General features: G+C 34.2%; 1 protein-coding gene across 1 annotated transcript in view; it reads right to left on the bottom strand.

The window, feature by feature from the left end:
• Positions 1-3,938: 3,938 nt before the first annotated feature.
• pemt (phosphatidylethanolamine N-methyltransferase) overlaps positions 3,939-24,423 on the bottom strand; it is an 87,777-nt gene continuing 67,292 nt past the window's right edge. Inside the window, exons 6-7 of the mRNA XM_048170660.1 lie at positions 7,929-8,003; positions 3,939-4,405 (exon numbers count right to left, since the gene is read on the bottom strand). Of these exons, the coding sequence (XP_048026617.1) occupies positions 4,351-4,405; positions 7,929-8,003 (130 nt within the window). The 3' untranslated portion in view covers positions 3,939-4,350. The remainder of the gene's footprint in view (positions 4,406-7,928; positions 8,004-24,423) is intronic.

Genomic DNA, 24,423 nt, shown 5'->3' with positions numbered 1-24,423 from the left:
AGGTTCAAGCAGATTGATTCGGTTGCGTTATCATGCTGACGACGTCAAATAGCAGACGGCTCATTTGATCCTTTAGGGCTAAAGCAACCCCAAAATCTTTGAGTCTGTTTTTATGTAACAGTAGACCTTTGGCTTGGTCAAGAGGTAAAAGGTTGACTGGTTAACATGTCAAACTGTGAGGTTACACTTTATTTAGACATTCTACTAACTATAAGTAACTTTGAAACTACATGTCAACTAACTCAGAGTATTATTAGACTGACAGTTTACAGTTATTAGAATAAGTTTACATGTACTTGCAAAGTTACTTATAGTCAGTATCTGTTGGGAGCATCAAAATAAAGTGTCAGCAGATATTAATCAGACAGTCTACTTATACACTAATGACTGCTAGTTGACATGTACTTGCAAAGTTACTTATAGTTAGTAGTGGACCTTCAATATAAAGTGTTGCACCCCTGCTGGTGAATGCTTTAACTACACCATTCCACTGCCAAAAAGCTGTAAACTACATGTATTAAATAGAAACAATTCTTATAACACAGAACAAATTTCTGTGTAAATGTTTATAAATGTGTTCTTAGTATAAACAACATAAGCATGGAAACTCCATATACACATTGTTTTTATAGGCCTAAATGGGTCAAGTTTTTCAGAATTAAGTTTTTAGTCTTAAACAGTGTTGGGAGTAATGCATTACAATCTAATTCCTTTTTTCAAGTAACTAGTACAGTAATGCTTACTTACTACTAAATTTACACCAACATATCTGAATTACTTTTGTTTTGTAGTTCTAGACTAAATGTGAGCATGCATGCCATTTACTCATCTCATTTGCACTACAACAGATTCAGAATTGCTCAAAATGAATAAAAACAGTGAAATGCAAACTCAGAATATTACACAAACCTGCAATTATTAATTATAGTAAATAAATAACACAAATGGGTCATTCCGTGTCAACTCAATCAGAGGTCCCCGGCTCAACATTTTTGATTTTGTTAATTTTTTTTTTTTTTTTCTGTAGAAAGACAAACATAAATAGTGATGAAAGCCAAAATATTAAATGTCACAGATGTATATTTACTGAGTAATCCACTATTTTGTAGAGGGGGTCAAAATGACCATTTTCACCTGAGATTTGGAGCCAAATTAGAGCGGTTTAAAAATGACTTTAGAAAGATGGAGCATCATTATTTTATTTTCACACAGAGATTGGTAGGTCTATTAGTAAAATCTGTTGACTTTAGCAATCTTTGTTTCATTATATGCCAATGGTGACAGTTCAAAAATGGCAAAAAGCACTTTTTGTGCTTTTTGCCTCAAGTTTGCAAGCCTGTAACTCAAGAAGTATTAAAGATATCTTAATATTCTTTTAGATTCTGGTTCTTGACAAACTTTCCTTTTGATATCTTCATTTCGAAGGCCCTCAATGGCTTATTCCCAGAGATATGGAGATCTTAATGTGGCTCCGTGAGTAAATTGGTAAATTGTGAACATTTTCAGTTGTCAAAAACCAAATGTGGGTCACTTTGCAGACAGCTGATTTTATTTTAAAGAATTATAAAGCTTATACTTTTTGCATTTAAAGATGAATATCTGAAGAATAAATAATGTTTAAACTAGAAATGTATCTTGTTTCCCTCTATCAAAAGAATTACATAAAACATAACCCTCTTGAGTAGCATTTTTTGTGCTTTTTGCCTCAAGTTTGCATGCCTGTAACTCAAGAAGTATTAAAGATATCTTAATATCCTTTTAGATTCTGGTTCTTGAAAAACATTCCTTTTGATATCTTTATTTTAAAGGCCCTCAATGGTTCAATCCCAGAGATATGGAGATCTTAATGCGGCTCCGTGAGTAAATTGGTAAATTGTGAACATTTTCAGTGGTCAAAAAACAAATGTGGGTCACTTTGCAGACAGCTGATTTTATTTTAAAGAGGAATATCTAAAGAAAGTTAAAAACTAAAAATATATATAATTTTTCTATAAGCACAATATGTGAATCTATGTCCAGATTGTTGAATTTTACCCATTTTCAGTTGTCAAGAACCAAATGTGGGTCACTTTGCAGACAGCTGATTTTATTTTAAAGAATTATAAAGCTTATACTTTTTGCATTTAAAGATGAATATCTGAAGAATAAATAATGTTTAAACTAGAAATGTATCTTGTTTCCCTCTATCAAAAGAATTACATAAAACATAACCCTCTTGAGTAGCATTTTTTTTGTGCTTTTTGCCTCAAGTTTGCATGCCTGTAACTCAAGAAGTAAATTTTTCTATAAGCTCAATATATGTCCAGATTGTTGAATTTTACCCATTTTCAATGGTCAAGAACCAAATGTAGGTAACTTTTTAAACAGCTGATAGTTAAAGTGTTTAAAGAAGAATGTCTGAAGAAAAAATAACACGGAAACTACAAATGTATCTTGTTTCCCTCTATCAAAACAATTGAATACAACACAACTCTGAGTGTCAAAAACAAACGTTTACATGTCTTTAATTCCAGAAGTGTTAAACATATCTTAATGTCATTTTAGATTCTTGTTCTTATGGAACTTTTCTTTTGGAATCTTCATTTTTAAGGCCCTATATGGTTTAATCTCATAGATGTCAATGCGGTAATGTGTAGTTATGATGCTGCGTATTTGAAATCTTGGTAGCTCCGCTGTTAAAATGAACAAAATCCCATATTCTAAATATCCCTAAAACTGATTCAAATATAGATTCTTATAAATGCACTTTTGAGATAAAGTTAATTAACTATTTTCAGTGGATTTTTGGTACTCAAGAGGGTTATGTTTTATGCAATTCTTTTGATAGAGGGAAACAAGATACATTTCTAGTTTAAACATTATTTATTCTTCAGATATTCTTCTTTAAATGCAAAAAGTATCAGCTGTGTGCAAAGTGAACCACATTTGGTTTTTGACCACTGAAAATGTTCACAATTTACCAATTTACTCACGGAGCCACATTAAGATCTCCATATCTCTGGGAATAAGCCATTGAGGGCCTTTAAAATGAAGATATCAAAAGGAAAGTTTGTCAATCTAAAAGGATATTAAGATATCTTTAATACTTCTTGAGTTACAGGCATGCAAACTTGAGGCAAAAAAACAAAAGAAGTGTTTTTTGCCATTTTTGAACTGTCACCATTGGCATAATGAAACAAAGATGGCTAAAGTCAACGGATTTTACTAACAGACCTACCAATCTCTGTGTGAAAATAAAATAATGATGTTGCATCTTTCTAAAGTCAATTTTAAACCCCTGTAATTTTGCTCAAAAATAGTACAAAATAGTGGATTACTCAGTAAATATACATCTTTGACATTTAATATTTTGGCTTTCATCACTATTTATGTTTGTCTTTCTACAGAAAAAATATTAACATATTCAAAAATAGTTTCCGAAATTTGTTTAATATGACACAGAATGACCCAAATATACTTTATGTATTTAATCTCACTTTATTAACCAATGTCTTTGCTGCTGACCTTCAATGATCTAACTCAACCATACTAATATGCATTCGCATTTGTGTTTCATTTTTTTGTTTTTATTGCTGAAATAATAGTGTTGAACTTTCTTCTCCTGTGTCCTATTCTTCTGTGATTAAACTGATTGTGTTCCTAAAAACACCAGTGTGAATGTAATGTGGACTGAGTCACTATTATAATTAAAAGAGGTCCAGCTACAAAGTCAATATAAAACACTTACTAATAAAACATTAAATATCTTAGCTATTTACTTGCATGTCATGTGATCATTATCTGACACCAAAGAACCAAGAACATGAAAATGTGTTAGTGAATTAGTGAAATATTAACTTATATTATGACTATTTCACGTCTAAGGGGTTCGGCTGACAAAAATGTCTGTGAATCCCTGATCAGTACCATTAGAGTAAGAAGGAAAAGGAAGAAGAATGTTTTCATACTGAAAGACAAAACAGGAAGCATCCATTTATTTCAACTTTAGAAAGAAAACCCTGAATCCTCACATTAAACAGATCAAAGTACATTCAATCTCTGAACATGAATCAAATGGACCCTAAAACAGCTGCTTTCAGTCTGGACGTGCATTAGGAATGGATTGAGGAAATAAAAACAACCATTTATGGTTATGATACGTGATGTCAACGAAGAGCAAACTACAGATTACAATTGAAGATTGTCATTGCATTCACAGTTTGCATTTAAAAGAAAAGTTTAAACATTGCGGTAGTGTTAAAGATCTATGTGCTATATATCCACCCGTCTGCATCCAGGAGCTTGCGGTGTCAGCAGCGCTCCTGCGGATCGGGAATCTGGGTGTCATCTTTACACAAGCGCGCTCCGTCTTTATTTGTGCTTGCAGCGCTGGCTCCTCTGCCGATAGATCTCCTCAGTGAACGGTCTGCAAACATGACGAGGTGAACACACACACACATCATAAATCTCAAGGAGCGTACAAGCCTGTGCCTGACACCCTGTGTGTGTGTGTGTGTGTGTAAGAGACGGCAGAAATAGGGCAGAAAATAAGGCCTGCAACTCTTAGTCAATGATGACACAACTAATTGTCAGTGAAATGAGGTGCTTAACCATCATAAAATGTTAAGAAAACATATGAGCAGTTTTATGGTCTACTCATTAGGCTATATAACATTTTTTTATGTTTTTGAAAGTCTCTTCTGCTCATCAAGCCTGTATTTATTGATCAAAAATACAAAAAAAAAAATATTATTACAATTTAAAATAATGGTTTTCTATTTTAATACACTTTAAAATATTTTCAGCATCGTTACTCCAGTCTTCAGTGTCACGTGATCCTTCAGAAATCATTCTAATATGATGATTTATTATCAATGTTGGAAACAGTTGTGCTGCTTAATAATTTTTGGAACTTGTGATACTTTTCCAGGATTCATTAATGAATAAAGATTTATTGAAAACTCAAAATAAAAGAAAAACAACAACAAAAACACTTTTTATCACACATCCTTGCTGAATAAAAGTATTAATTTCTTTCAAAAAAGAAAGGGAAAAAATTACTGACTCCAAACCTTCGAATGGTAGTGTATATTGTTACAAAATATTTCCTTTTTAACCTTTTTAAATAAATGCTTAATAAAACTTTTTATTCATCAAATAATCCTGAAAAGAGTATCACGGGTTATAAAGAAATATTAACTATTAATGTTTCCAACATCGATAATAAATCATCATATTAGAATGATTTCTGAAGGACCATGTGACTGAAGACTGGAGTAATGATGCTGACAAATGCTGATAATAAATTATATTTTAAAGTATATTAAAACAGAAAAGCATTATTTTAAATTGTAATAATATTACTGTTTTTTTCCTGTATTTTTGATCTGATTTTTGGTTTGATGAGCATAAGAGACTTATTTCAAAAACATTAAAAATGTTAATGTTATATATATATATATATATATATATACAGTACAGTCCAAAAGTTTGGAACCACTAAGATTTTTAATGTTTTTAAAAGAAGTTTCGTCTGCTCACCAAGGCTACATTTATTTAATTAAAAATACAGTAAAAACAGTAATATTGTGAAATATTATTACAATTTAAAATAACTGTGTACTATTTAAATATATTTGACAAAGTAATTTATTCCTGTGATGCAAAGCTGAATTTTCAGCATCGTTACTCCAGTCTTCAGTGTCACATGATCCTTCAGAAATCATTCTAATATGCTGATTTGCTGCTCAATAAACATTTATGATTATTTTCAATGTTGAAAACAGTTCATTGATGAATAGAAAGTTCAAAAGAACAGCATTTATCTGAAATACAAAGCTTCTGTAGCATTATACACTACCGTTCAAAAGTTTGGGGTCAGTAAGAATTTTTATTTTTATTTTTTTGAAAAGAAATTAAAGAAATGAATACTTTTATTCAGCAAGGATGCATTAAATCAATCAAAAGTGGCAGTAAAGACATTTATAATGTTACAAAAGATTAGATTTCAGATAAACACTGTTCTTTTGAACTTTCTATTCATCAAATAATCCTGAAAAAAAATATTGTACACAAATATTTTGTACAATTGTACACATTAAATGTTTCTTGAGCAGCAGATCAGCATATTAGAATGATTTCTGAAGGATCATGTGACACTGAAGACTGGAGTAATGATGCTGAAAATTCAGCTTTGCCATCACAGCAATAAATTACTTTGTGAAATATATTCAAATAGAAAACAGTTATTTTAAATTGTAATAATATTTCACAATATTACTGTTTTTACTGTATTTTTAATTAAATAAATGTAGCCTTGGTGAGCAGACGAAACTTCTTTTAAAACCATTAAAAATCTTAGTGGTTCCAAACTTTTGGACTGTACTGTGTGTATATATACATATATTCAAAATGTATATCTCAAAATTTGGGACATACTAGTCTAAATACAGTTTTTAATGTTGCAAACATTAAGTCAAAAATTAAACACATTATTTAAAAATAAAATAAATAATAATAATAATAATAAAATAGAATAAAAAAATAAAAAGTGATATAGAAAGTTCCAAATGATGCTACTACCTTTTAAAAAGAATGCATATATAGTTTTTTATTAATTTTATTTCAGTTTTAGTTATTTTAGTACATCAACTTAAACTAAATGGAATAAGAAATATTTTTTAAATTTGTAATATTTTATTTTATTTGAGTTAAGGTTTATTGTTTTAGTTAACTCTAATTATCCTGATTTGTACCTCTGTCTGTATTTTTATCAAATGTGTGGATCCACTCATGAGGAAATCACAGAACAGACTGTCATTGGCTGTTTTTTCTTTCACTTTCTGGTTTAAAGTGGTGTTGGCGCCCTGTGATTATGTGGGAGACAGAGTTCTGTCTAATTTAGCGCATTAGACAGCTCATGCCGCTCTCCTATCATTATTGGTCTGTATGCTCAGACCAGACTGCTAAGAAGCTGTTGTTGTTTTAGTTTTAGTGTTATTAAAGTTCAGTTCAGAGACGGCCTCCTGTCGCCATAGAGACTTTACAGTGTTTTAGTCCCACGTTTATTCCTGTCTAAAAAAAAAAAAAAAAAGGAAAGGAAAAAAAATGTATTCCCATCACTATAGAAGTTGGCAGGTTTTCTGCTTAACCTTTTTATTGTTGAGTGGGCTGACCTTTACTTCCATCAGTTTTACTGCATCTCAGACTCAGAACCGATGTCTTTTGTGTCTCAGAAGTAAAAAAAGAAGCAAGAACATGGGTGTGTGCCGATAGCATGCATTTTACTCCATCTCCACACTGCTTTCATTTTTAACTTTTTACAATCAAACTTTACACTAGAATTTTAATAAATTCAATAACTTAAATCCCCCTAAACTGCTTGTTATGCTTTTATGGAATTATATATATTTAAAATGTTTGATTTAACCAATAAAAGCTATTTTAAATCAAGTTTGGAAACAGAAGAGACCAAATTAATTGTTATTATTAATGTTATTATCTTAAAAATGTCTCTTGATTTTATGACATCTTTAAAACAATCTGTAGCTTTCCAAAAAAACATTTTAAAAAATATTTATTGAAAGTAAGCTGCATAAATGGCTTCTTAAACACTTCTGTAAGGTTTTTCATATGTCTGAACTCGTGACCACACATTGATTTGAGCTGATTTTTGAATTAAGAAGGAAAAAACTGTATATTTGAGCAGCACATTTGTGTGGGTTGTAATTCAGACTTTGCAAAAACACTGTTTTTATTCCTTAGTTTTGACTAAGTTTTAAATATAGATCTAAGAATTTAGGGTTGGGTATTTATTGGTTTTATAAATAGTATATTATGTTATGTGTACTGTAAAGCACTTTGGTTTAACTGTTTGTTTTTAAAGGTTGAGTTGAGCTTTAAGACAAATCTCACCATTTCATGAAAACTGATACTGATAACACACTTACCCTTCATATGCAATAGCTACTGTGTAGGACACGCCCACCACTGCAGTCAGGACCACCCCTATAGGACTGGCATTCCTAGTGCAAAGAGACAAACACACAACATATTCACTTTAGGCAAGAGGCGACAGGCTGAGCCAGCGGTTCTTAACCGGTTTGGCCACAGGACCCACATTTTCCCACAGTCATTAAACCACGTCCCAAATTTTTAGGAATTTGAACCAAGCTAATTTATAACACGCACACAAGTACCAAGAATGAGCCACCACAGTCATCAAAAATACTGAATTTTGGCTTAAGGTTACAGAAACTAGTTTACTATTCTAAATACACAATGCCAAGGCAGGAACCATGTCTTGAACATTGGGGGGCGACAGATTTTTTTTTATAAAGCATAAATAAACAACAGTGAAGGAAATTCTAGGTCCGATTCTAGTTGCTAAATCATTTTTGAACTTTGCAAATAATTTGCAAATAATATTTTATAATATATTAATATATTAATTAAAAAAAAAATTTGCATTAAAATATGCACACATAGTTTTATTTGTGTGCCTAATATGTTGACAACGTAAAAGTGTCTCGTCACACTCAGGAATTACATGAATCACGAAAATTAATATTTACAATTCAAAACGCCATATTTGAGAAAAAAGTCGAGTAGTTTGCATCACTGATGTTACTGTCGGTCTTTTAACATTACTATCGCAAAACATGTATGAAATGCTTCGATATTTACATCTTACTCTCTTTCATGTTAAACTGTTGCTTCGTGCTGGAATTCACGCTCTGCTTCTGTGAACAGTAAACCCCACCTACTTAGATTTGATTGGCCAGCTCAATCATTTTGACATTGACATGATTTATTGACATAGACCAGTCACCAGGCTAAAAAATTTAACTTTTAAACCTTTCTGACATCCTTAAGTTACAACATACAACAGAACAATGCAAGAATTTCAAATATAAAGGGGGACAATTTGGCCATTTCTAATTATTTGGGGGGACTCGCCGCATTTTTAGAATGCCGTGTCACGAGCGAGACGCTGTAAAAGACAAGAAACGCGAGCGCAATGGTCAAATGCGTCCGTCTAGTGCGTTTATGTAGAAAAACTATGGAAATGTAGTGCAGCGGAATAAAAAAATGCGTTCTGTCAGTCTTTGAAGAACAGTCGACAGCTTTCATGCACGACTTTCAAAATAAAAGTCTTGCATCAGAAACACTTTTAGAAATAAGTTTTGTTCTTGTTTCGTTGACTACACACTCCACGATAAAACCCTCTGGTTGAGAAACAATGGGCTAAACCATTGTCTTTTCATGCACTGGTCAATTTTGAGACTTTAGGTTATTTTGGGCTTCTTAAGTGGAAAGTCTTTATTTTAATGCACTTTATCTATTTGCATCTGTGGATTTCATTTACAATAAATGCCTTCAAAGGCGTTTTTTTATCTCAAGCACTGATTTGGACATTTCTAGTAGCATGAACATACACCAAACTTTACAATTTTATGAACATTTTATTTTTAAAAACATGGGGAACATGTATTTTTTCATACATTTACACCTCCTATATTTTATGTTTTTTATGTTTTCATGTTTTACTGTCCTTGTGGCACTGTATTACACTTTATGCAACTTACTGAATGTAATCAATATTATAAAGCATTGACTGTGTCAAAATTAAATAATAAAAATGGCTTGTTACATAAACATAATATATTTTGGTCTCAGTCTCACCTGACCTGATTTCTACTATTGTTGAGCATAAAATACTGTCAATTACTGCTCATATTGTTGTATTATCCTCCCTTCTGAATTCATGAAAGGACCTTTTGATAAAAACCGTAATTGAAAACCATTTGTAAGTCAATGCAACAACTGCAGTGATAATGTAATACGACCAGACAAATGCTTGACAGAAAGGCCAGTGTCACACATTTTTGCAACCAAAGGTGCCATCATAAGGAAAAATCTGAAAAGATGCCAAGGAAACGTGGTTAAAATTGCTGTTTTCTATGTGAATATATGTTAAAATGTAATTTATTCCTGTGATAAAAGCTGAATTTTCAGCATCATTACTCCAGTCTTCAGTGTCACATGATTCATTCTAATGTGATGATTTTCTGCTCAAGAAACATTTCTGATTATTATCAATGTTGAAAACAGCTGTGTTGCTTCATATGTTTGTGGAAAAGGTCATACATTTCTTTTTTCAGGATTCTTTGATGAATAGAAACAGCATTTATTTGAAATAGACATATTTGTAGCATTAAAAACGACTTTACTGTCACAATTAATCAATTTAATGCAAAGTATTATTTTATTTCAAGAAAAATAAATCTTACTTACCATATTTTTAGGTGTGAATTGAGATCAGAAATTGAACCAACAGATACAAGAAACTAATATTTAGAAAAATGAATTTTTTAAATCTTTAACAAAGGACTATTTCAGTAGCATGTGTAGTTTGGAAAATATATCCATGTCCAAATGTCATATAGAGGCTTGAATGACTTTGGTAAAGCAATGGTACTTCTGACTTGATTGTGAATCAGATTTTACCTTTAACTGCACAGAGACGTCATTACGTGTGAATGAGGAGCTCAGCATGAGTTCTATATTATTACAGTCATCCTCGAGGACTTTGCACATTTAAGATCTAAATTATGTATCGAGTGCGGACACTGAAAGGCAACATGCCTGAAAAATGAAATTTCCATTGAGTCTGACTATTAGCCTGAAGTAGTGCAAGAGCTGTCGTCATTCAGCAGGTCAGTATGTAATGGCACAGACTGTTATTTCATTCTGCTGATAAAGGCAAGAGATTGAGAAAGCATGAATAGCATATTGTGTTTGATGGATTGACTTTAAGGACGTCAAACAAGGAATCAGAATATGTGTTGCGTTGCATTTATGCAACAAAATACACTAGATGACCTCACCTTTATAAACATTTAACTGAATGTATTCACCATGAACCAATAAACACTTTGCACACATTAATACTGAATTTTATCCAGTCTTTACTATCTCTTTTATAATATAATGAATATAACATGATTCAAAAGAACAGCAGACTTGCTACCCAAATTTAATAAAATTAATGAGGTTCTAAGTAACAAATCAAACACTTGCTATCAAAACACACTTAATTATCTATATAAAATTTGAATTAACAATAAAGTCTTGTGACTTCTCAAAAATCTCAAAAACTCTCTGTCCTGTCATTTTACAAATATATAATCGATAAATAATCTTCAGCTTGAACTTGAAGATCAGCGATAAACACTTTACCGTACAGACAGAGAACGGCAGAATTGATTTTATGGAAGATATCATGCTTCATTCATAATAATAAAATCAATGACATTACTAAATGGGCCCAGGAATACTTCCAGAAACCACTGTCGGTAAACACAATCCGCCGTGCCATCTGCAGATGCCAACTAAACCTTTATCATGCAAAAAGGAAGCCATATGTGAACATGGTCCAGAAGCGTCGTCGTGTCCTGTGGGCCAAGGCTCATTTAAAATGGACTGTTTCAAAGTGGAAAAGTGTTCTATGGTCAGAGGAGTCCAAATTTGACATTCTTATTGGAAATCACGGACACCGTGTCCTCCGGGCTAAAGAGGAGGAAGACCTTCCAGCGTGTCATCAGCATTCAGTTCAAAAGCCAGCATCTCTGATGGTATGGCGGTGCATTAGTGCATACATTATGGGCAGCTTGCATGTTTTGGAAGGCACTATGAATGTTGAAAGGTATATAAAGGTTTCCAGACAACATCTATTTCAGGGACGGCCTTGTGTATTTCAGCAGAACACTGCAAAACCACATACTGCAGCTATTACAACAGCATGGCTTCATCGTAGAAGAGTCCGGGTGCTGAATTGGCCTGCCTGCAGTCCAGATCTTTCACCTATAGAGAACATTTGGCACATCATTAAACAAAAGATGACCACAAACTCTTCAGCAGCTGGACACCTATATCAGGCAAGAATGGGACCAAATTCCAACACCAAAACTCCAGAAACTCATAACCTCGATGCCCAGACGTCTTCAAACTGTTTTGAAAAGAGGATGAGATGCTACACCTTGGTAAACATGCACCCGTCCCAACTATTTTGAGACCTGTAGCAGGCATCAAATTTGAAATGAGTTCATTTAGTGGATAAAAGTGGATGTTCTCCGGTTTAAACATTTGTTATGTTATCTATGTTCTATTGTGAATAAAATATTGGCTCATGTGATTTGAAAGTCTTTTAGTTTTCATTTTATTCAAATTTAAAAAAATGTCCCAACATTTCCAGAATTCTCCTCACAGGTGGCTGGCTGTCTGAGAATAATGGGAATTACAACAAAAACTAAACTAAACTAACTAAGTAACTAAGTAACTAAGTAACTAACTAACTAATTAACTAACTAAATAAATAAATAATAAAATATAATAAAAGTATACGAAATGTACAATTGTTTCTTTTGATTTTTGGGTGAAATGAAGAAAAGAATGTCTCTCCCTGACAGATTCTTATCCTCGGAGAGGCGACACCTCTCACATCCTCTTAATTATTAGCTAAAACTGATGAAGCACAAACAATGTGACCTGGTTAAAGTTCCCTTCTGTAATCAGATCATTTGAGTTGTACTCTTCACATTTACAGTCTGAAATTCAATCAACTTTGTAGTTTGTTCTTCATACTTATGTCCCTTGAGACAAAGTTCTTGCCATTGAGAGTCTGATGAAACAGACAGAGTGACGTCTAATTCACCCTAGTTATTTGCAATGAAATGTGAATTATTAAAAAGCAGAAAATGATTCATTAGTGAACACATGTATATAAACAAGCATGAAACTAGCCTATGACTTGATTTTAATAATTAATACGACTCGCATGCAGAGTTGGAAGAAGAATCTGTTTCACTTTTAAATATAACAACGAAACTCATATTCTTTTCAGCTTAACCTTACATTTCCCCTAATAGAGAGTTAACTTATTCAAAAGAATGGATATGGCATGATTTGACTTTTTCCTTTAACTCATTTCAAATGCAAACTTTTTTAATGCAATGTTAAAGAGCACCGAAGAACATTATATAACCTTCTGGGAAATATTCATTAAACCGAATATGTCCATAATAACACTTGACTTTGTGTGCCCTTTAATAAATGACTACCTAAACGCTCTTCACAAGCATCTGATTTGAGTCATTTGGCTTAATCACATCCTATCGCCCAATCACAACCCGGACTATCTAATTAAATCAGTGATGTCAAGTTCCGTCGTTTCAATGCTTGTGCCGCTGGGCGCAGTAGAACATGATGTAGATTCGGTCATTATGAAAATGGCAGCCTTCATTGCAAAAAGAACGTCAGTCTCAACACAACTGAAGCCTCATACAGGGAATAATATATATTGGAGGGAAACTGGGTTAATGTGGTGGGAGATGAAGCTTCTGCCATCATTTACTCATCCTCATGTCGGTCCAAACCTGGATGACTTTCATAACAGCGATCTAATGCTGAGAAACAGATCACAGTCAATGAGCTGAACTAGAACTGGATCATCAAGATGAATCATGAATGAATCATTTGAACCAGTTTTGTTAACTGGATCAGCTGAATTTTTGTTTTTTTCAAAAATTGCACATTGCCTGTCCGTCTGTTTATCACAGACAGTTCGTCCTTGTTCACTGTACACTACATACAATATATAATATATGAAATTCAAATACATAATATTTTTGAGTGTATATAATTGCATAGTGATCTATGTGATTATGAGAGTGAGTGAATAATGACAGTTTTCATTTTTGGATCAACTTTTCCTTTAGACTAATATGAGAGAGTAGAGCAAATCAGGTAACCAAACCAGGGCTGCAGAAAGGAAGTGACACAAATCTAAAGATACTGATCTTAGCTTCTAAGTCACTCCTTTCTTCTTTCTCTACTGATGTCTCCAATGCTAAAACCACAAACTATCACAATAAAATTAACAATTCTACTGATTCCCGCACACTTTTCAAAACCTTCTCTTCTCTTCTTTGCCCTCCAACCCTCCCTCCCACATCAGCTCTTACAGCTGATGACTTTGCCAAATTCTTCACACATAAAATAACCATCAGCGGCCAATTCTCCACACCACATACTGACTATAACATCTCAATGGAAAACACAAATTCTCCCCTCCTTCTCCATGCTCTCTGAGGCAGATGTTTCCAAACTCATCCTTTCCAATCACCCTACTACCTGTCTACTTGACCCTATCCCCACCCATCTTCTTCATCTCCTCCTCAACTGTACCTGCACTCACTCACATTATCAATTCTTCTCTTCACACTGGTACATTTCCCACAGCTTTCAAGCAGGCTAGGATTACCCCACTGCTTAAAAAACCCACTCTGAATCCAGTACTTTTAGTATCCCGGTATCCCTTCTTCCATTCATTGCAAAGACACTTGAGAGAGTTGTGTTCAACTGTCTACTTTCCTCACACAGAACAACCTCCTTGACAACAACCAATCTGGCTTCAAGAGTGGCCACTCAACTGAGTTATTGAAGCCTCAAAATCATCAGTACTCATCTTGCTGGATCTGTCTGCTGCTTTTGACACAGTTAACCACCAGATCCTCCTGTCAACCCTCATGTCGAAGGGCATCTCGGAAACCGCACTCCAGTGGTTTAAGTCTTACTTCTCAGGTAGGTTCTTCAGGGTATCTTGGAGAGGTGAGGTGTCCAAGTCACATCATCTTGCTACTGGGGTACCTCAGGGCTCTGTGCTTGGACCGCTTCTCTTCTCCATCTACATGTCATCACTAGGATCTGTCATTCAGGAACATGGTTTCTCCTATCACTGTTATGCTGATGACACACAACTCTACCTCTCATTCCAACCAGATGATCCGACGGTTGCTGGTCACATCGCAGCCTGCCTGACAGCCGTTTCTGCCTGGATGAAGGACCACCACCTTCAGCTCAACCTTGCAAAAACAGAACTGCTTGTGGTCAGTGCAAACCCAACACTTCATCATAACCTTTCAATTCAACTTGGGTCGTCAACAATTACTGCTTCCAGGAGAGCCAGGAACCTTGGAGTGGTGATGGATTGTTTAAGCTTCACAGATCATGTTGCGACAATGGCCCGGTCCTGCAGATTTGCCTTGTACAACATTAGGAAGATTAGACCCTTCCTATCAGAGCATTCAACACAAATTCTCGTCCAAGCTCTTGTTCTATCCAGACTGGACTATTGTAATGCTCTCTTGGCAGGCCTTCCAGCATGCACTGTCAAGCCTCTACAACTGATCCAGAATGCTGCAGCAAGACTGGTCTTTAACAAACTGAAGAGAGCACATGTCACACCTCTCTTCATCAGTGTGCATTGGCTGCCAATAGCTGCTCGCATCAATTTAAAGGCTCTGATGTTTGCCTACAGAACAACCACTGGCTCTGCACCACTATACCTAAACTCACTACTTCAGACTTATGCGCCCTCCAGAAACTTGTGTTCTGCAAGTGAACGGCGCCTTGTGGTGCCATCACAAAGGGGCACAAAATCACTCTCACGGACCTTCTCCTGGTCTGTTCCCGGCTGGTGGAATGACCTGCCATGCTCCATCCGAGCAGTGGAGCCTTTAGCCATTTTCAAATAACTTCTAAAGACATATCTTTCTCGTCAACACTTGACCCAGTTATAGTAGCACTTACTTTTTATTCAAAGTAACTTTTTACTTTTATACTTTTTATACTTTACTTTTTTCAATTTCTTATTTCTTTCTCCATCTACTTATATTTAAAAAAAAAAAAACCTTGCTACGAGGACTTTGCTAATGAACTGACCTGACACGGCACTTACATACCATTGTACTCATGTCAATTTGATTGCTTCTACTATTCTCATATGTAATCACTTTGGAGAAAAGCGTCTGCTAAATGACTAAATGAAATTGTTCTTTTTAACATTTAAACATCATCTTTTATAATTCCTGTGCACACTGACCCACTTCTTGAGCTCCAGGTGCAGATATACAGATCGATTCTCAGAAAAGAGTCATACAGACACACTCACAGGGCTGTAAAATAACTACCAAAATTGCTTTAAATGGCCTCCTGATACTCGTCCTCATGTCCGTTCACATACGCACGTAGAAGTTACTTAACAAATGGCTCTTCTGCATCACTAGAGGACAGAGGAAGTAGGTTAATTTGATGCAGGTTGGTGTCCGATCTCTAGCACGTCCACATCTCCATCTCTGCTCAAGTTATGTTGTGCATGTTGGCAAACAGGCAAAATCTGCAGACTTTTTCAAGTTTTAAGAGCTGATTTTGGGGCTATTTTTCCACCCCCATATTTTCACTTTAATATTTTGTCATTTGATGGGATTTCATTGTATTAAACAATATTTACTTCTAAATTATTCACAATTTCCATTTAAAATAATAAAAATATAGAAGAAATAAAAAAATGACTAAACAACATGAGTGTAACTTTTTATAAATATATATTAAATTAAAAAACTACATTTGTTTCTCTAATATTTTGTACTTTCATGGTACGAAACAATATTTACTTATTCATAATTTTCATTTAAAATAAAAATATTAAAACCCCATAAGTATATATATATATATATATATATATATATATATATATATATACATGTGTGTGTGTGACCTGATCCAGCAAAATGAGACACAGTGACCCAAATTTCAAAATTGAGATTTTGGTATCAATGGAAAGATGAGACAATAAGCTTTAAAATGATATCCTAGTCAAAGTCATACCTTGATTGGTTTTAAATATATACCCATTTGAATTATGGTCGTCTGCCCTCTTTTTCCAATTGAAAACATGAGAAATTTGCCCGTTTTTTTGTTGATATCTTTCAAAATCCATTGCATTTAAAGGGATAAACTATTTATTTTACAGCTTAATTTGACCAAAGACATTTTTATATATATAAATGCTATTAAACCAGGCTGAAGCTCAAATTATGTTAAAGTATTTATTTGAATTAATATTTTATAAGGCACTTTTACAAAGATTTACTAAAATCAGAAAGATTGAACAGAGGTGCTACATTTTTGCTTGAGAGAGAGGGTGTGTGTGTGTGTGTGTGTGTGTGAGTGAGAGAGAGAGAGAGAGAGAGAGAGAGAAAGTGAGAGAGGCAGAGAGACAAGCAAAGAGAGAACAAATAATGCTAGCCTATGCAATCATATCTTTGTGTAGGCTAGTTGAGTGTAACAAATTCATAACGGAGATACCAGCGCGCGCTAGTCTGACAGGAGGATGGCTGGACCAATCGTGTGCCTGTCAGTCGAAACGGGGCTTCCCATTGATAAAAATCAGCGTTTATGTCAGTATGTTTACATTTCTAAGCTTTTTGATTGGTTCTATACAACGTGTAACACCATATTTGGAGAGCAGAGATAGTGAGGTTTCAGGGGATACCGTCACCCATTCAAAGTAAATGAAAAGCGTTAATGCCAGCGCCCCATGTGAATGCAGCGTAAGTGATGAGAGAAGTTAAGAAGTTAATTTCCAGCAAATTTAGTAAAACCATGTCAAATTTAATAGCCATTTAAATACCTTTACTCAATTATCTGGACTACGAAACTTTGGGAGATCATTTTTGAAAGTCTGTTCTTTGAAATTAGCTTAAAAAAAAAAAAAAAAAAACGATTTTTTCATTGTTTTTCCACATTATCGGCCCATATCTTAAAATAGAACGTTGCGACTTCGCCAGAGCGGGTCACATATATACACAACCCGAATTCTGGAAAAGTTGGGACGTTTTTTAAATTTGAATAAAACGAAAACTAAAAGACTTTCAAATCAGATGAGCCAATATTTTATTCACAATAAAACATAGATAACATAACAAATGTTTAAACGGAGAAATTTTCCACTTTTATCCACTAAATGAACTCATTTCAAATTTGATGCCTGCTACAGGTCTCAAAATAGTTGGCACAGGGGCAACAAATGGCTGAAAAAGCAAGAATTTTGAAAAGATTGAGCTGGGAGAACATCTAGCAACTAATGCATCTCACTGCGGAGACTGCGAGCCAGGCCTTCTCATCCAACATCAGTGCCTGACCTCACAAATGCACTTCTAGAAGAATGGTCAAAAATGCCCATAAACACACTCCTAAACCTTGTGGAAAGCCTTCCCAGAAGAGTTGAAGCTGTTATAGCTGCAAAGGGTGGGCCAACTCCATATTAAACCCGGATTAAGAATGGGATGTCATTAAAGTTCATGTGCACGTAAAGGCAGGCGTCCCACAACTTTTGGCAATATAGTGTAAGTGAATTTAGTATATTTGTTTTTTGATAAGATTTTCACTTTGATATTCTGTATTTCATGATACTAAATATTTATTTCTAAATTATTCACCATTTACATTTAAAATAATATTAGAGAAAAAGCACATTTTGTACTATTTTTCAATTGATTAATTTAAAATTTTGTACCATTCTGATAAAGTAAATAAATAAATAAAATAATTAAAACTTGAAATTTTCAGTCTAAATTGACTAAATAACAGCATCATTTATATATCCCTGGGTCTGTAGCTAAAGGCATATTTAATCCGAGCAAAACGAGTACGAAAGGGATGAATATATTATGTCCAGCAGGATGCTGTGAGTGACAGCTGCTGAAACCTGACAGAAATCTGCAGGGCTTTCAGCAAAGGTCTGTGGACACAGATTGCATCGCTCACGCTCCACTGAAAACACAAAGCAAAATGCATCTCACTGCGTCACAGTTACTGATACACATCTACTGACAAACAGATGCAATTTCAATTGCTTTATTGGAAAAAAAAGGTCTTGCAACCTCTTGTTCTTAAACAAAGAAATATTCCTCTCAGTTTCAGATAAGACGTTGAGTCTCCTTCAGGGCAAAATCCTACAACTGCTGGACGCTGTTACCTGAGAGGCCAGCAGGCACAAAACACTAACACATAAGATTATTATTACGTGCAAGAAGCAACGTAATATTATTTTGCAAAAATGTCACCACAAGCACGTTTTTACAATAAACTTTTTCAAAGAAATCTGGTGAAATCTTTGTCATCTCAAGCACAAACAAAGGTATGTCCTCCTCAAAGATAATAATTAAATAAACAGCAGTACAACAATAAACAAAACTCATTTATCCAAAATGAAAAATACAAGTGAAACGCCATGTGAGGAGGTCACTGTGATTGGCCGATTACTCTCTCAATCACAATAATGTCCACAAATACAGAAGTCTGAAAACACTATGAATTATTATTTTTTTTTTAGTCTTGTTTTCATGTTTGTTCAGCTTATAAGACAAATGCTGTTCCAAAAGTTATATTCCTCATGGATGGTGTATAAATTTACAGTATATGTACATCAGTGTGAGGAAAATCAGGGGAAACGTGGAGAAAGATGATAAATATAAATCAAAATAAATTTATATATTGAATGCTTGCGAAAACCCTGAAAATTAATAATTAAAAACAGCCAAACAATACTATTAAAATTCACGATAGCATGATCAGAAAATTATGAAAATAAAGATTTGATGGCCAATCAAAAATATACATTATTGCTACATTTTCTAAATTCAGCTGGCATTAGCGGGTGTTAAAACGTTTCATATCATTTTAATGAATTAAAAACTTTTTTGCATGATATTATTTGATATAACAGTCAAATATAAACAAAAATAATATCAAATAATGTATAACATTTTACAGTAAGGTCCCATAACGTTAGTTAATGCATTAACAAACATTAGTTACAGACAGTATTTATTAATCTTTTTTAATATTAGAGATACAAATACAACTATTAAATTAAAGTAAAAACTTTTAAATAAATTAACATATTGAATGCATGCTAACAACCTTAAAATGAATAATAATAATAATAACAACAACAAAATATGATCTAATAATATGAAATAATATTAAAATTCAGGACAACAACATTAAAAAAATTAAGTTTTGATGGCCACAAATGAAATATTAATGATCAATACATTTTCTGAATCCACCTAGCATTGGCAGGTGTGTCAAAAAGGCAATATTTGATAACATGAAAAGTAAATAAACAATTTCTCCCAACATAATTCTTTAAAAGCGTTAGGATGTAGAAAAAAAAGTGTGTGTGATGGCACCTTCATTAAGCGTGGGCTGTAAGAGGCACTCTCATCTGACATTTCATGGAAAGTAGCAAGTTTCTTTTCACTAATGCATGTGAATGCAGAAGTACAAACAGGAGAACATGATCTTCAGTTCACCTGTACATGTGGATGGATGATTAGCACAGAAAATAAACAGTACAGAGTGTTCATGTGCTCGAATAAAACTGATCATGGACACTGCAGACGACTCAGATTTGGTTTACAAATCCAGTCATTAGGACTGACTATCCACATTATTGCTTCTATTATGCAGCTGATCGTGTGTTTTAGTACTTTTCTGGCACGGTTGCATGACGTAGGCTTTTAGCACATTGCCAAACTGGGATTTCAGGGGAGAGCTGATGGAAAGTGGGAAATTTATGCTCTGCTTATGTACAGCCCTGATGCTGGAGGGCATGAGCTTCTTCATTTCCTGCGACCGCAGCACCTGCATCCCTGCACAGCTCTGGCTGCATGCTGTTCTCTGATGACATCAGCCGATTTACCAACTTCTCGCTATGGTTACATTCTCAGCCACTATTCTTAACCACTATGCCGCATGGAGTATGACGTCAGATCTGTGTCTGGACCAGGATGATGAAATAAACCACCTGCACTGCCTATGAAATCTGATCTCAAATCTGACAGAAATGTGCTTCATATGGGATTCGTGAAAACAGGATTTTTTCCACTGAGAGTAAAAAGACTGTTGAGAGACTCACTGTAAAAAATTATTTTTCAGTGTAGAACTCTGAAATAATTCCAGGGATAATGGCTGAATTTCTGCTCTATGGGCCAGATTTACTAAATGGGGCAAATTAGCGAGAGAGTGCAATTCCACAAATGTGCCGATGGGAGTGTCAAGTTTTGCTCGTGATCTACTGCTGAAGTGCAAATCATTTACATAATGACCAATGCAATCTGACAAGAGCAGTACAAATTAGCGTTGGAATGCAAATAAGCAGAGCAGATGCTCTCATCAGGCGAGGGTCGACACAGGTGCAACTTGTAATCTGGCAAACACTTACACACACACTTATATATATATATATATATATATATATATATATATATATATATATATATATATAGGCCAACATGGCTTGGCAAATTATATGTTCGGATAACGTCTTTCTCTGGCATTCTAAAGAAATTAACACGAGTGGAAAATATTTTCTCCCTTCTCGCGCTCTCTGTTCTCTGCGGTGCATGATTCATTTAAATACTTTCCTCCCATAAATTTTGAGTATGAAAGGAAAACTCCTACAAATACATATGCAATAAGGTCAGCCGCAAAAACATCTCAGTCCACACATGAATATATAAGAATGAGATGTGCATAAGAGAACAAAATGATCACATCCAAGGAAATTTGCGTAAAATAGAAATAAATTTAATAAATATAATTAATCATTTTTGATGAATTGTTCATTCATGTGATGTTTTTGATGTGCATTAAGTACACTACCATTTATAAGTTTGGTACGTTTTTTTTTTAAAGACATTAATACTAATCTAATACTAATTAATACTAATCATACTTAATCAAATTTGCTATAAATTGATAAAAGGTGACAGTAAAGACATTTATATTGTTAAAAAAAAAAAAGATTTCTATTTCAAATAAATGCTGTTCTTTTGATCTTTCTATTCATCATAGAATCCTGTAAAATCACGGTTTCCAGAAAAATATTAAGCACACAACTGTTTTCAACACTGAAAATAATCATAAATGTTTCTTGAGCAGCAAATCAGCATATCAGAATGATTTCTGAAGGATCATGTGACACTGAAGACTGGAGTAATGATGCTGAAAATTCAGCTTTGATACCAGAAATAATTACAGTTTACTATATATTCACATAGAAAACAACTATTTGAAATTGTAATAACATTTGACAACTTTACTGTATTTTTAATAAAATAAATGCAGCATTGGTGAATAAGAGATTTCATTCAAAAACATTAAAAAATCGACCCCAAACTTTTGTAAAGTATTGAATATTATTGGTATATTCCACTATAAATGCTTTTTATTAATTAAATTAAACACACACACACACACACACACACACACACACACACATACACACACACACTCCAATGTTCTTCACATCAAGAAAGAAGATCATTTGAAAATGGCTGAAATGTAGAAATGATTGTACGCCTTTGTATTGAGGCATAAAGGAACATTGGCCAATCCTCCAGTGAACGCACACAGATTAGATGGAAAAGAGGAGAGGATGAAGCAGCGAGTGAAGGAGGAACAGCATGAGAGGTCTTGTGTGCCAGGTGTTGGCGTAGTGCCTACGTGGTTCTTCCTGAGCAAGAGAGGTTAGACGACATGTACGGGGGCTTGGAAACATTAACAGTGAGTGTGTGCGTTGAGCATGTATTGACGTCGATTAATGGAAGAAACCTTATTAGCTTCTGTTTTTTTCTTTGGTCACTGAAATGTACTAGTGGAGGAGGATTTTAACAATGCAGGCTCATTGGAAAAAATGTACCTCTTCCTACATTTGTGCAAAACTTTAAAAAATTTACCTATACATACAATTCAGTGCAGTTTCCAGCTGAAATGAACAGTAAAACACCAACAACCTTTATTCATTTTCAAACAGATGATTAGAGGAGCAGATTATTGATTTATAATGACTTATTTTCATGCAGTTCCTTGCAAAATACTATATTATGAGCTCAAAACAATTTTCCCATAGTGCATGATGTGTAAACTAATACATTTTGATGTTTGCATCACATAATCAGCTCCATGTGTGTGTCTTTTCTGATTTTCCCAAAAATCTCAACAAAATGTGAATGTTATTGGAAACACGATGCATTAAGAGACGGGGGTGAAAACTTTTGAATTTGAAGATCAGGGTAATTTGTACATAATTTGTCTTCTGGGAAACATGTAAGAGCTTCTGTTGCTTCTGAAGGGCAGTATTAAATGAAATATGTATATGTATATGTATATGTATATGTATATACATGGGCGACATTTGACTCTCGAGTTGGGGGGGGGGGAGGTTTTTTTTTTTTTTTTTTTTAATTTGCATCAGCAAATTATTTGCAGAAGTTTTAAGCAAACAAATTTAAGTCTGCTTGTTGTTTATTTACTCATTTATTTAATAATTCACTTTTACGTGGACGATATGTGAATCAGTGTATATCATTTTGCGAGCAACTGGTAATAAAAAAAATGCCGCGTCGCAATATTGAAAATATTTCCATTTTAAACCATGAAGGCGAGCCAGTTGATATCACACAATGTGCAAACTTTGCGTGAGAGTTATGCGGGTGAAGAAGTCTCACTAGACAACAATAGCGGCTTCTGGCCATAAATATAGGTAGGGCAGATTCTGGGTCTTAGCGCTAGTTTATGATAACCATTTAGCTTTATATTCTAATCGCTGAACACAGACACACTTTTGGCAGAATTCGAATGTCCTTGCGTTATTCAGCCTGAGGGTGGCGCTCTAATGATGATTGACAGACTTTAGTACACACAACAGACAGAATCTTAAAAATGTAGTATTTATTGCTTCCGAATTTTGTTTTAGAATAGTTATGTAGGAATTCGAGTGAGGAAAAAAGCAATGTCTATTTTCAGAATAAACATAAACAACAGAACTACTATACAAGCTACGTGCATGTTTAAATTAAAGGGTTTCTATTCTCATTAATTTGATGCGCTACTCCGCATAGGAAGAACAGACATGCCAAACAGTTACTGCCCTGATGCAGACACATATCTGAAGCGGACTGATATCATCTTGGTCTGGAGCGAGGTGTACGTGAGGTGTGTTTAATGTGGAAATAAGCAGGGCAGCCAGAAATCTCTATGAGAAGGTGCTGCAGTTCCATTTTACACCACAGATTTACATAGGAAAGTTGTGGGGCGCTGTAGAGCTGGGAAGGGCTCTGAGACCGGCTGCCCCGCTTAGTATTATGAATACATGCCTATCGAATCCATGCGCTACATTTTAATATATCTTGCTCACTTTACGACTTAAAATAGTCTAGAAAATCTGAGAAATATTTGTTGCAGAACGCTGAACACATTTATAATTTAGTATTAATTCAGTGTAGGTAAGCCTATATGTTAGAATGAATATTTTGGTGAGGCTCTGCCCCACCTGCCCATACAGAGCCGCGGCTGCTACAGAAACTTAAAGTAAAAACTGACTGAGCTTTTGGCATCTGTCGCTGCATTAACGGCGCATATTCTCTTAGAGACAATTAATTTAAGTGAAAAAGAAAAAAAAAAAAGGTATTTTTCGTGAATCGATAAGTATTTCATGTTAAACGAGTTTTTTTACTCGTGTATATATATATA

Source organism: Megalobrama amblycephala, linkage group LG20, assembly GCF_018812025.1.
Source record: "Megalobrama amblycephala isolate DHTTF-2021 linkage group LG20, ASM1881202v1, whole genome shotgun sequence".
Lineage (NCBI taxonomy): Eukaryota > Metazoa > Chordata > Actinopteri > Cypriniformes > Xenocyprididae > Megalobrama > Megalobrama amblycephala.
This window is presented reverse-complemented; position numbering and strand designations above follow the sequence as displayed.